A 13815-nucleotide genomic window follows, 5' to 3' on the forward strand; every position below is an offset into this window, starting at 1 on the left:
GGAAGTAAGAAGCCAGCGGTGGAGTGTCCCTTCCAGTCCCGAAGCCTCCGCTCTCCTGCAGCCTGCCCCTGTTGTCAGTGTGTGGAGGTGAAGCTCCAGCCCGGGTGTGTAGCAGCAGCCTGTTAGCCTCCGCGCTACAGCCCCTGTGAGCCGCTGACGTTACCTCCCCTTGTGTTTGTGGAGAAAAAAGAAAGATAGAAGATGGCGACCAGCTCGGAGCGCAGTCCTCCTCCGTTCCCCGACTCCGAGGACCAAGATGTGCTGGACCCCGAAGACCTCGGAGGCCGAGACAGCGATGAAGAGGAAGGGGAGGACCTCTTCCTCAGTCCGGTATGTCAGAGCGTTCGATCCCCGGCCTCTCGTTTTGGCTAAGTGACATTTGCTGTCAATGGTACTAAGTTAGCTAACCGAGAATGCTAATGAGACACTTTCAGCAAGTTTCCCTTGAGTTTGGCTGTTTTTACTGCATATAATTCACTAAGAACAATAATGTGGACAAGTGCAGCTGTAATGTCACTTCTAGTTATTACTGCAACTTAGAGAAGCCCAGCGACACGGAGCTTTGGAACTGACCCGTTTCTGAGTTTCTCTGCGAAGAAGTCTGGTTGTGATGTGATCAGGTCCGTCAGGACACCACATGACTATCGAGTGATGAAACGATTACTCGATTCGTTGATTAGATGATCGACAGATAACTAGTCAACCTCTATTTTGATAATCAGTCAGCTGGTCTTAGTGCTGCGATGATAAGACGATTCTTTCTTTTGTTTTAACGACAAAGTATAAGCTGGAATTCATTTTATCACCGAATTATTAGAAGTCCAATATTAGTTTTTTCTATTGTATCTTACAAGAACTTTGCGATGTGGCAAATAATTTGAGACATTCAAGGAAAAGTAGCGAAACTGCAAAATGTTATCAGATTATATGTGAGTCCCATTTGAAGATGTCAAGATGGGCATATTTAGCAATTCAGAATGGAAATGATTAAATATAATTATTTTTAGCCACAGCCTTTAATCCAACATTAGCGTAAGTCTAATAGATGGAGTCTATGTCATGTAAAAGCACTGTTTGTTCACATCTGTCAAATGTGAGGATTTCATGCTCTTTGTGATTTGAGATTGTTGGTTATTTGCAGTTGCGTCTTTAAGTCCAAGATGTAAGGATAGGTGTGATTGCCATTATATAGTTTAATCTATATACAATAATTCTCATTTTGAATAGAGTAAATGAGTAGTTGGTGTTGTCTGTGCAAAAAATCCCCCCAAATCTTCTAAAAAAACAAAATCGAGTCCCAAAACCAAAGTCCTCAGCATGTGTGTGTGCAGGCCATGCATATAGAGTGTAAAGTAAACAGTGGTCTGATGTCAGCGATCTGTGAGGTTTGACTGAGAGAGCCCACATTATCATGGAAGTGTTTCTGTGACTTCATGTAAAACACCGAGTTGAAAAAGCAGATACCTTTTTGAATGAGAGTTAACAGTTGGCTCAGGCTGCCTCCTGTCATGTGAGTCAGCTGTGGTCACATGGTCAGTGCCCGGATGTTTTCACCCAGTCAAGGTTCAGAGGAAAGGCCTCAAAGTTGCTGTCTTTGATTTTTTGCGAGCTGGACTCATTCCTGCACGGAAAACGCCGGTCAGCATTTCTGGATTTGACATGTAACAGAGCTTCTCGCTGAAGTCAAGGATGTTGCTTCAGCTCGTGGTGACGTGAAACAAGCAGCCCCTTTCACAACATATGGTTTCCAGCGTTGCTCACACTACTTAAAGAACTTGTTTAAATCTTCATCTCCATTAAAACTTAAAACCGTCAGAAATCCATTAAAGCCCCGTCTAATCACAAGGAGTTTGTACATGTAGCTAAATGCTGTGAAAACTCCAATATGATAAGTGATAAGATGTAAACATGTCTGCATAATGCAACTAAGGTCAGAATATTCCACACGTCTTAATTTGATAGTTGCTTATTCTAAGAATGACCTTATTCAGGTTTAATCAGATAATGCTTCGGCTCAAGGAAATCGCTATAGCTTTAAATTTTTGACCATCTCCTGAAATGTAATTTTATTAATTGATTAACCAAGATAGAACTGACAGATGAGTTATGGTTTCAGCCATATATATCTGGAGAGGCGGTGGACTAGTGGCAGAAACTTGGACTATGGGCAGAAAAGGTCTATGGTTCGACTCCACGGAGAAACAACAAAAAGACAAACCTGGATTGATCTGTCCAAAAATCCAAGAGGATTCTCCCTGCCCTGTCTAGTGCCCCTGAGCAAGGCACCTTACTCCCCTAACATCTGCTCCCCGGGCGCCGTACATGGTTGCCTACTGCTCTGTGTGTCCTGCACCAAATGGGTTCAAAGCAGAGGTTAAATTTCCCTACCTGCATGAGTGTGCCTGTGCATGTGTTTGGGATAAATAAATGTATCTTAATATTCAAATACTTTCCCCCCTTATCTCCAGAGCGACCCTCCACTGGCCGACCTGGACACCACGCTGCCTCCTGCCAATCAACCTATCGAGGTTTTAATGACTCCGCCCTCAGACATCATGAGCGATCTCTTAATCGAGCCTATCAGCTGCCAAGCAGAAATCCAATCAGCAAGTGAAGTTGTCAGTGAGCCCTCAGATGATTTTGTTGACCTAACAAACAACTTAACAGAAGAGGCTGCCGACAATGTTGCCGCTGCAGCTCGAGACACGGCTATAATCTCTTTAGACGAACCCTCGGAGGATTTTGTCGACCTACTGGGAAGTGAAACTGAGGCTCTGCAAGAGGAAGTGGTGGTGGTAGTAGATGTTCCTGCTGACACAGCAACGGATAAAAGTGAAGGGATGGGCAGTGATACAGATCCACCTGGCGAAGGAAAAGAGGAAGTAGAGGAAGTGGAGGAAGCTTCCACTGCTGCAGTTTTTGACATCATTGGGGATTCAGGTGGTGAATCAGACAGCAACACGCAGCAGCCCCCTGGCATTGGTACATTTGCTGACCCTCTAGTTGACCTCCTTAGTGATACTCCGCCCGCTGCTGAGGCCCAAAAACCCAGCATGGCAACAATTGACTTGTTCAATGAGGATGAGGGAAGCGACCTGTTTTCAGACCCGCTGCTGACCTTGTCTGCCAGGCAGCCACAGAAGAGCCTCTTCGGTGAAACCGACGAGGATCTTTTTGGCGAGCCGCTGGGGGCTACTTCGAAGAAAACCATCAGTAAAGAGCAGAAGGACAAAACGGTCACAATCAAAGCTGCCGCTGTTGGTGGTGGCATCAACATAACTGGGCCTCTGCAAGAGATCAACCCTGCAGAAGCTGGGGATCTCTTCAGCGAAGAAGCCGTCGCCACCGTGCCCAGTGTCAGCAGCACCAGCACCGTCAACTCCAAGACCAACGGGGTCCACTCTGAAGAGGAGACGGACATCTTTGCTGGTGGGTCCATTGTTTTTATTCCTTGGTTACACCGACATTTTTTTGTGTGGATATGAAAGTAGGAAAAGCTCAGGTGATAATGATGGAATTAACTATTGGGACTCAGAGTTGTTATAAATGTAATAAGGAACAACTTGGCTTCACTTACTCTGCTCAATCAACATGTCTGCAGTGAAAACACTATTACCAAACTATTACCAGAAACTAGGCCTTCTCTACACGGCTGCAGATGTTTTTGAAAAAAAGACAACCTTGGTTATGCAGCAAAGTTCGATTTGCACACGTTGCTAGTGTCCCCTCAGCAAGAAGGTTCTTGGTTTCGGATCCAGGTTTGGCCACAGCCTTTCTGTGTGTAGTTTGGATGTCCCCATCTTGTCTGTGTGGGTTATATGGCCTTATTTCACTGTGTTATTTTTGTTATCAGGATTATGCAAAGAAATAACTGAAGCAAAGAAACTACTGAAGCAAGCTACTTTTTTTCATGTTGTGAAGCAGTGGGGTGAAACCAAAGAAAGAATGCATTGACATTAATCCCAGATCTGGATCAGGGGCAGATCCAGGAATATTGTTTTAATTCTTTCAACATTGTGATACAGGCCATATTTAACATTTTCATTAACTTCTCAGAGAATAATTCATAGTTGTCGATGCAAAAACAAATCTGGAACTGATATGTGAGTGTGTGTATTTTGGTGCGGCTTTATTTGATTTAAGCGTAATGTCGGGCCTTGGCGGAGGTGTGTGACATTCCAGTTTATAGGTTTTGTCCGTTTGAGGTTGGATTGATTTTGAAACGAGCATTATTAGCAGTAAACCAGTAACCATCCATGGTTACATTCAAAGCAAGGTATTCATTTAAAAAAACAAAACTCAACAATGCACAATCAAACAGGAAATATGACAGTAAAAAATAGTAGAGGAAAGAAACAGTTCAGCTGATCTTCTCCTTTTTTGCCTTGATGATGGCATTATTACTCGGTTTAAAATTGCAATACAAAAGCATATTTTTGAATCGCATCAATCTACATGCATGACAGGACTCATTTTCATTTAATATTCAAACCTTTTGTTATGAAACTGAATCAAATCTGGTGCCTCCCCCAATATCTGTCGATCATCAGAAATGACTACATGTTGTTGCAGATTGAATTGATCGGACATGATTTGGAGAGTCTCCCTCTATAAGGTCACACAGCTGAGTTTTGTATATTAGAGCTCAGAGACGGGATATTGCTGAGGCCCAGCCCTGGGGTAGATTTCAAAAACATTTCTGCTGTATTGAAGGTTCCCATTTTGCTTGGTCATCTGACATCTGTCCAGTGTCCTTCATAATTCTTAAATAGAGATTTTTGGAACAGCCATTAGTATTCCTAGAGCGGATGTGGTAACAGAGGTAACCAGGAACCCATAGACCCTGCTGAACACACAGGAGCTCCAGAGATCCTGTGTGGAAATGAGTGACATTTCCTTTATTGTAAAAGTTGCACTTTCTCAAGTCAAAGCTGTAATGTAAAAAGTACTTTAATATAATTTAAATTAAAGATTAAAAAAATCCAGCGAAAGAAGATATAATCAAATTAGTATAGAAACGACAGGCTTCCTCCAGAGGCATTTAGTTGTATAATGTTAATAATTGTGTGTAAATTTGAATTCCTGCTGGCTGACTTATAAAGAGGCCAGGGCGGTCTAGTAAATAAAGCACATGTGCACATGTTTCCATACAGAATGGGATGACCCACATCTGGCTTCTCTACTTTCTTTTCCTCTCTAACAGAAGCCACAGTGGAACTTTCTCTTGACAGCCCACGGACCGAGAGGAAGAAGGAGGTGACGGCCAAACCGTCTGCGCCCGCCCCCTCGCTGTCAGCAACTGCCAGCCTGGCCAAGCCTCAGTCTGCTGCCCTCGAGGAGGTACATACTAGATATCCAAAGCCAGAGTGAAACTCCCACTGTGACCACAACATAATGATACTGAAAACTTTTTCCGTACATCATTTTATTAATTCTAAAGATCCCTGGGGTATCAATTCTAAAGATCCCTGGGGTATCAGATTTTTTATCTGTAATTGGAAATGTAAGTTTGAAGGCTCTTTCCGGCCACTTTGACAAGTATCCCTAAAACAAACTGACATTTTTACCTTCTGTTCAATATTTGTTTCAGATGGATGAAGAGGAAGAAGAGGAGCAGGAAGACCAATTTGAAATCTTTGTCTCTGTCAAAGACCCGGAAAAAATAGGTGAGGTTTATTTATTTTTCAATACAAATTTGGATAATCTCTTTGGTTTATTGAATTTATTGCAATAAACATAAACATTGTTTTGTGCTCTGTAAACATCAACCAAGCAAAGGTTATTCTGAGGGCATTGAATGTATAACTTCAAAATGATACAAAAAGACTGAATAACCAAGAAGGTGAGAGTACTGTAAAGTACCTGTAAGAGCCAAATACAAGTGTTAGGTTTAAATTGTAATTATATTGTATGAGCACTGGGTGGCGCTGTGGTGCACGCAGCAGAGGTATAAGGCTAGGTGACAGTGAGTGGTTGATGTTTTGATCCCTGAAGGGCAAACGTTTTTTGACCGCTCCATTTGTCACGACTTAGCAAATAAATGGATGTATGTAGCAGACAGAGTGCTGCTGCTGAGTGGGTGCGCCCACCTCATACATTTGCATGCATAAAACAGAGCAGAGAGCGGCCAACAGGTTTCTCTGGGGTTGAACAACTCAGTAGGTCCAGTATAAAGGATGATCTCCTTTAACAGTACCATTGATTGAAGCCCACATGTAGCTGAGTAATATTCTCAAAGTATTTATACAAATTTACGTCCTTTTTTGTTCATAACTCCGTAAATGTTGTCTTGTTTTTCAGGTGATGGGATGACTGCTTACATGGCCTACAAATTATCCACACAGGTAAAACTCATTTCAATGACAAGGTGACCAATTTTAAATCAGAGAAAATCTGTTCTGCAGAGGCGAATAGAGATCGTGTCAGAATTAAAGTCACATCTCAAAGATTTCACTCGTGATTGATTTGGCAGCACCTGTAGTTACTGGTGCACGTGTGGTTTATTAAAACACTGTTAATCCATTTCTTTAAATACATATTGCAATACTTAAATCAGTGGGACATGGACTTTCCTTTGTGTTACCTCATCGAGAAGTGGCGACTTTCCAGATATGTATCCAAATGAAATGATTGTCACATAATTCCTGTTAAACACAGGAAATATAGTGAAAACTAAAAGAGAAGAAAACTGTCTCTTTCAGACCACACTGCCCATGTTCCGCACCAAAACCTTTACAGTGAGGCGACGCTTCAGCGACTTCCTCGGCCTCTATGAGAAGCTTTCTGAAAAGCATGGGCCAAATGGTTACATTGTGCCTCCGCCGCCAGAGAAGAGCATCTTGGGTAAACTGACTGCCTAATTCCTTTCCTCACATTTTCTCATATACTGTAAGTTTGAATGTTATCTCATGTAGCTGTGACAATGGATGTTGTCTTGCACAGGTATGACCAAGATGAAAGTAGGAAAGGAGGATTCCTCATCTGCAGACTTCGTTGAGAGAAGAAGAGGCGCTTTGGAGCGGTAAGAAAAAAAAACATGTCCTGTCCCACAAATCTCTAAGATGCTCTGCCCCTACCAGCAAGAAAGTGAGTCTTCTTTCCCCAATTTGACCATTGAACAGGTACGTCCAGAGGGTGGTAAATCACCCATCGCTTCTCCAAGATCCAGATGTCAGAGAGTTCCTAGAGAGAGAGGAGGTAAGATGAAACTGAATTTGAAGAACCTCTGGACTTTCTTTAGAGAACAATCATTGGTTTAGTTTTTGTTTTGCCCAAAACACTTTGAAATATTGGGAACTTCAAAGGCTCTGAAACTTCCACGCACACGACTAAAGCATTAAACAAATTCTCAATGACATCTTCCTTTTGGCAAAGATTTGGAATAGATTTGGATATTGATTCTAAGTGTAATCACAGCTGGTGTGTGTGTTTGTCTTCAGTTGCCCAGAGCGGTGAGCACCCAGGCTCTGAGCGGCGCCGGCTTCCTGAAAATGATAAACAAAGCAACAGATGCTGTCAGCAAAATGACCATCAAGATGAACGAGTCCGATGTGGTGAGTTGAGCTGTGAACACACACTCCTGCTCATTAGCATCATTCATTGTACTGAAAAAGTTCAGCTCCAACGTAATGTAACCCATGATAACATTGAATCTGATTATTGATCCACTGTGACGTAACATGTGAGTTCTGTGATCTGCTCTCAGTATCTGTTGCTGTAATGTCAAAGGTCCTCTGCCTTCCATGACAGTATTGAGAGATTGAAGACTGTTTTGAACTGGGAACAGTGGGATTTTAAACACGTGGGGGCCTGGTTGTAGGGGTCGTACTAACAGTTTGTATTGCTGCAGTGGTTTGAGGATAAGCTGCAGGAGGTGGAGTCTGCAGACCAGCAGTTCAGGAAGCTCCACGCTCTGGTGGAATCCCTGGTCGTCCACAGGAAAGGTCGGTTCTCTCCAACTGGTGACAGATACTCCATCACACAACACCCAGTCCTGGTTATCTGCTAATCATATTAGTGCATCGGTTCAAGTCCTCTACACTCTGACATGTCTTTGTGTCCCTGAAACCTTCTAAACATCCCATGTACAGTGTCTCCTGCTATTTAAAGAATATTATAAGAATTGCAAGTATTGCCTGGTGTCATCGTCATTGCTAGTTTTTTCTGAAACCCAAGCTGAGAAGAGTTACCTCTGCCACGTGGTAACTTGTGGAATGTGTTTAACATTTGGCTGAATCTCTTCCCATCTAGAGCTGTCCTTGAACACAGCGAGCTTTGCCAAGAGTGCAGCCATGCTGGGCAGCGCAGAGGACAACACGGCTCTGTCCCGAGCTCTGTCCCAGCTGGCAGAGGTGGAGGACAAAATGGAGCAGTTGCACCAGGACCAGGCTTCAAACGACACCTTCAGCTTCGCCGAGCTCATCGCTGACTTCATCCGTCTGCTCGGAGCCGTGAGGGTAAGGAGACCAATTCAATATGGAACTAATCAAAGCTGACTTTGCACAGTGAAGTATTCATTTCTCAAATACTCCAATAAAGACATCTGCAACAGCAAGTGCACACCTTCTCTCAATTGGGTCTTCTGTAGAACATTGATATGTGTGAAAGGCTCATCCGGGTCAATTACTCTCGACCCAAGGATAGTTGAGTTGGACTCAAACTTTCAGTATTCTTAGATACAATGATTACAAAGATACCAGCTGATATATGCAGAGTAGTTCGATCTTTGCACTGGTCGCTACGTAAACTACAATCTCAAACTCCAAGCCCCTCCATCCGTCACTGCAGTGAGGTCAAATCTGCCATTTTAATAGTAGTTGGTTTGAATCTTGGCGAGGAAAATTTCATTTTTATGTGAAATGCCACTTTTAATTTAATCATAAAATCAGACAAGCATGGAAAAGTGAATTAATTAACTTTAAATACTTTACAAAGTGATGTATGAGGGTGTATTTTCATGTTTTGCTGCCTTTTCACTCATCACTTTTCTTAGAATAAATTTAGATCTATATTAATTGAATAAACCTCCACATATTTCACAAGACACGTTATTGTTGCCGGCAAATACAGGCTTGATAAAGTCCCCCTGAAAGGAATCAGCATCAGCTGCAGAGCTAAGGTAAATAGAGCTGATGTGAACATGGAGTGATCCTGTGAGTGTCTGTGACCTGCAGGGGTCGTTCGATCACCGGATTAAGGCGTGGCAGCGTTGGCAGGACGGTCAGGCCATGCTGCAGAAGAAGAGGGAGACTGAGGCCAAACTGCTGTGGGCCAACAAGCCGGACAAACTGCAACTGGCCAAAGAGGAGATCGCTGAGGTAGGACATAAAAGAATCAACCCAGTGAAAATAACTACCTCAAAGTGCTGGGTTTGATGAAGGGGGCCTTCGAAGGGCTTCACTTATACCAGTGATATACTGGGAGTTCTCTGTTGCTGTGACGGGGATGATATTTTGGGGTATTTTGTCCACTCCTGTGTCTCATTCACATGAATGGATTCTAGATTTTGGTGGTTGAAGGTCTGATCTTGTCGTTCTTCATCACTCAAATTTCCATCTGCTAATAATGACCAAATTCAACATGAATGTAAAAATAGGATAAAGTGATGAAGATCAAAGGTCAACTCTTCTAACTACTGAGACTCCGGTCATGCTTCGTGCAGCCAGGAGCTTGCAACTGCAAGGCAGTGATTCTTGTTACATGACCTATGGAGGCGTCTGATGAGGGCTGGGAATGAATCATTCATTCCGTCTGATAAAAGCAAATGGATAACAGTGTTTTTAACAAACTATGTGAAACTGTTAAGTGATTCATATGATGATAATTTGGCACAAAGTTTCTTCCTCACGTGGGAACTTCATCTGTTCTTGTCCACAGTGGGAGGCCAAGGTGACGCAGTATGAGAGAGAGTTTGACAGAGTTTCTGCGACTGTGAGAAAGGAAGTCATTCGCTTTGAGGTACAAATATTGATACTCTCTATTGTCTGGATGACACTGAACAGCTGAACAGGTGTGTCAGTACTTTCATATTTAACATTTTCTCTTACAGAAAGAAAAGGCCAAAAATTTCAAACGACAGATAATCAAGTACCTGGAGTCTCTGCTTCAGTCTCAACAGCAGGTAAGAGTTTCACAAGACGATGGATGCAAATGATGGTCAGTCACAGGATTCATACTCCAAGGCCCAACAGTCGATTCATTTTTTTCCAGATCTGCACCGATCTTTAATTTCATGATCATTTGTCTCACATACTTTTTGCTAAATCCCGCTAACCAACAAATGGCGATGGAAATATAACCTCCTTGGCAGAGGTAATGATTTGTGTTAACAATTCTTAAAAAAAACTTTTCATAGGTGGCACAGAGAAAATAGCGAGAAGGTTTGAAAAGCAGAATGTGTGGAAAACGTTGTCCTCACCCAGCAGTGTAAAATACAATATACTCATGTTTGAGAAAATGGATCGGATTGATTTTTGCTTTATATCTGACTTTGACTTGTTTGTAAATTCTTTGACGATATCAATGAACCTGACCGTTTTTGTCTTTTTCCTTTCTCTAGCTGATAAAGTATTGGGACGCCTTCTTACCAGAAGCGAAAGCAATCGCATAATCCTCGAGCAGCAGCCTTTTGGACGACACGACAGGCTGCCTTCTTCTTATACACTTTACCTCTTTTGCCTTTAAACCAAGGAGAACGCGTGCATTGTAAAGGGAGATACAATCAACCTGTTTTTTTAATCACCTTTAACACAACGGCTCTGTATTCTATTGTATTATTAATTGTATATTTCCATATAACCTTTCACAAATATTTTCTTACTAGATGAAAAGAGTATGCAAATACAAAGATATGGACGCTATGAGAGGAGGTAAAAGTGTAGGTGAATGATTCCATTGATTTCCGCACGAGGAGACGGGAAGTGAACCGAGTGCGTCGTCGTTCTCAGGATTTCCTCCCTCACGTGATCAGGAGCTCCTTCACATCAGCAGTGGTTAATCGTTTACAGAGCGGCCGCTCTCTCATCACTTTTTTCTGGGGACCCAGATGATGAAAGTGGCCAAAACCCTTTTTTTTTTTTTTTTATTTCTTTGCTTTCAAATGATTAAAAGGGAAAAAAAATATCAGATTGAGATATACGAATCGTGAGCACTTCCACCTGGTGGATTACTTTTCTTTTTTCTTTTTTCAGATTTAAAATACTATTGTGATGCTGAGGGGATTGGGTGTCGGGTGAAGAGGCATTAGATTAGTTAACTCTACAGCTGTGGGTTGCATCGTACTGTTGGTGAAGCTTGTGGGTTTAATGTTGTCGGATTGGATTTAAATCATTGTAAAAACAAAACAAAAAAATATACATTTCTGTGCCTTTTTCAGTCTCAACGGTGTTTTTGTCTCCAGACGCCAAATTAAATCTGAAAGATGTAAAGACAATGTTATTTCCACAGCAGCCATAATGACATGAGTGTCAGTGCCGGGGTTTAAGAGTGATACTGGTGTTTTAGTCACAGTTAAGTCCGTTTACTGGTGTTTGTTCTTCAGTTATTTTGTCCTTGTTGTCGTCAGCGTCTGGGTTCACATTGACCTGCGGAGACTTGAAACTTCTCACAGCGCTGTCATGTCCGAGGCTGATCTCAGAGCAGCTTCCTTGTTCTGTGGTGGCAGTGATGAGTGCAGACGTGTCCTCACTGTGGGGATCAGTCTGACCAAGCACAGCAGAGTGCAGCCTCATGGATGTGATGCTACTTCAAAACACGGTTGGGGGGTCAGGTCCTAGAATACCAGGGCTGCAACTAAGAATATTTTCATTATCGGTTATGTGTTTGATTGATTGATATTTTCATTTGTTTACTCTATAAATACAAGACCATCAAAAATACAAAACTGTCCCAGAGCCATGAAATCTGCACATTGTTTCGTCCGCATCTTTCCATAACCCAAAGATGTTTAAAGGTCCCCTGTGGAGTTTTACCAGGAATTTAAAGAGTTAAAGAGAAGGGATTTTTTTGTTGTTGTTGTTGTGGGTCTTTGTTTTTTATTAGTATCTCACATGGAGACGTGCTGTCAATGCTTTCACATTGTCTCAGATTGACAGCTGCCAAGAAACACAACGATGTGCCAACACAGGTGGAGACTACAACTCTGACTCGACCACGACGAAATAATTTAGATTTCTTGCAAAAGAAACTGGCTCTGGTGGGAAATCATGAATCTATACCCAGTCTTGGTTCCGAAAAAATCTACAGGGCACCTTTAAATCTACAGATATAAAAAGAAAAAAATAAGCAAATCAGCACTTTTGAGAAAGTGGTAACAGTTTGGGTGTTTTCCTTAATTTTTGTTAACTTCAATGATCATTTGAATTTTGAATTACATGAATCATTTCCTCACTTAGCACTACTGTCTGCTTTTAATCCAATTGGCAACAGCACATACAAAAAAAAAAACGGAATTGTCCTTTAAAAAGCCCCAGAGCCCCAGTGGACCTGACACCTCAGTTTGACAACTGAGCTTCAGCATCAGACAGTAACGGCCTCGTGTGACAGGGCTGCCATCGTAGGATTATTCCAGTTTTAAATTCACATTTGCACACTTAGAACTGAAACTGTGCAGCCTTTGCATCATTTGTGGTCTTTAAGGCATCACTACACTTGCATTCTTTTTGCGCTGTGTGTTTTTTGGTTTGTGTTTGACGGTTCGATTACAGGCTTGTTTCTTCCGTTGTTGCATCCTCATCCTCTGTCATCACGTGTCAATGAGCATTGTAATGTCATCAACGTGCACTGTCATAGAAACATCTTTTAAAACAAATCAATAAAAGTTGCACTATTTACACTCTAAGATTTCAGTAAGAACTTCAGTCGTCAGTGTCTTATTTCTCCCCGGATCTAAAAACCTGTTACTTATATTCCATAGGGCTCTTACTGTTTTGTGTTTCCTGCTGATCACTGAGAGGCTGATGAAGGTCATCAATAAACTCCATTAAGACCTCAACAAATGTAAAATTACAATCCAAGCAGAAAGCCACAAAATCGTGTCGGTTCTTTGTCAGATGCTGAGCGATGGAGACAGTGTAAATAATCCTTCCAGATTATCTACTCAGTCTTTATTCTGTAGATCAGAGTCAAGTTTCAACTCTAGAAAATCCTCTCCACATATCTTGGTTGAACATGAACCAAGTTCAAGAGATCCTTATAAAATAAATGTTGATGTTTTTTTGTAAATAAATGGATGTTGTCTTCAGCAATCTAGTGTCTGACGAGCTAATGTTCATACCCATAATAACTGGTTCACCGCTCTGTGACGCTTTTTGTTTACAGACAACAGATTATTACATCATGTAACGTTTACTAAACCAAACCAGAAACAAAAAGCCAGTAAATCTTTTTAGGGTTTAAGATAAAACAGTACGCTTGGTCCATCAAGACAACAGTCACACAGAAGTGAACCAGATACAATGTTTTGGAAACTGTCAGATATTAGATTGTCTAAGAAAAAAATCCTTTTTATTTACAAAAAACGTTTTATAAAAAAACGGACCATAATTATTTTCCTTAATCCTAAAAAGATTTGCTGGCTTTTACTCCCTGGTTGAGTTTAGTCAACACACAGGATCCTACTTGATGTAAGGGTCTAGTGTCTTTAAACACAAAACAGCAACATCTTAAACAGTCCTTGTTTTTTAACCTGTTATGACACCAACAGTATTTATTTGAGTTTTTTTTGCCTCTGCTGACATCATATAGACTGAAACTTTACTGGTTTCACCACTGGTGGTATTTCTAGTCTTAAATCCGACACACACACACACACACACA

General features: G+C 41.7%; 1 protein-coding gene across 1 annotated transcript; it reads left to right on the forward strand.

Moving 5' to 3' along the window:
• Positions 1–193: 193 nt before the first annotated feature.
• Positions 194–12852, forward strand: snx1a (sorting nexin 1a). The gene is made up of 15 exons (XM_062389246.1): positions 194–330; positions 2469–3429; positions 5204–5340; positions 5591–5666; positions 6301–6344; positions 6702–6843; positions 6943–7021; positions 7122–7197; positions 7440–7553; positions 7850–7943; positions 8251–8456; positions 9174–9317; positions 9877–9957; positions 10049–10120; positions 10559–12852. Exons 1-15 carry the CDS (start codon positions 202–204, stop codon positions 10607–10609), a joined length of 2406 nt encoding a protein of 801 aa, XP_062245230.1. The 5' UTR covers positions 194–201; the 3' UTR covers positions 10610–12852.
• The last annotated feature ends 963 nt before the right edge of the window (positions 12853–13815 follow it).

This window comes from Platichthys flesus, chromosome 6, assembly GCF_949316205.1.
Source record: "Platichthys flesus chromosome 6, fPlaFle2.1, whole genome shotgun sequence".
Lineage (NCBI taxonomy): Eukaryota > Metazoa > Chordata > Actinopteri > Pleuronectiformes > Pleuronectidae > Platichthys > Platichthys flesus.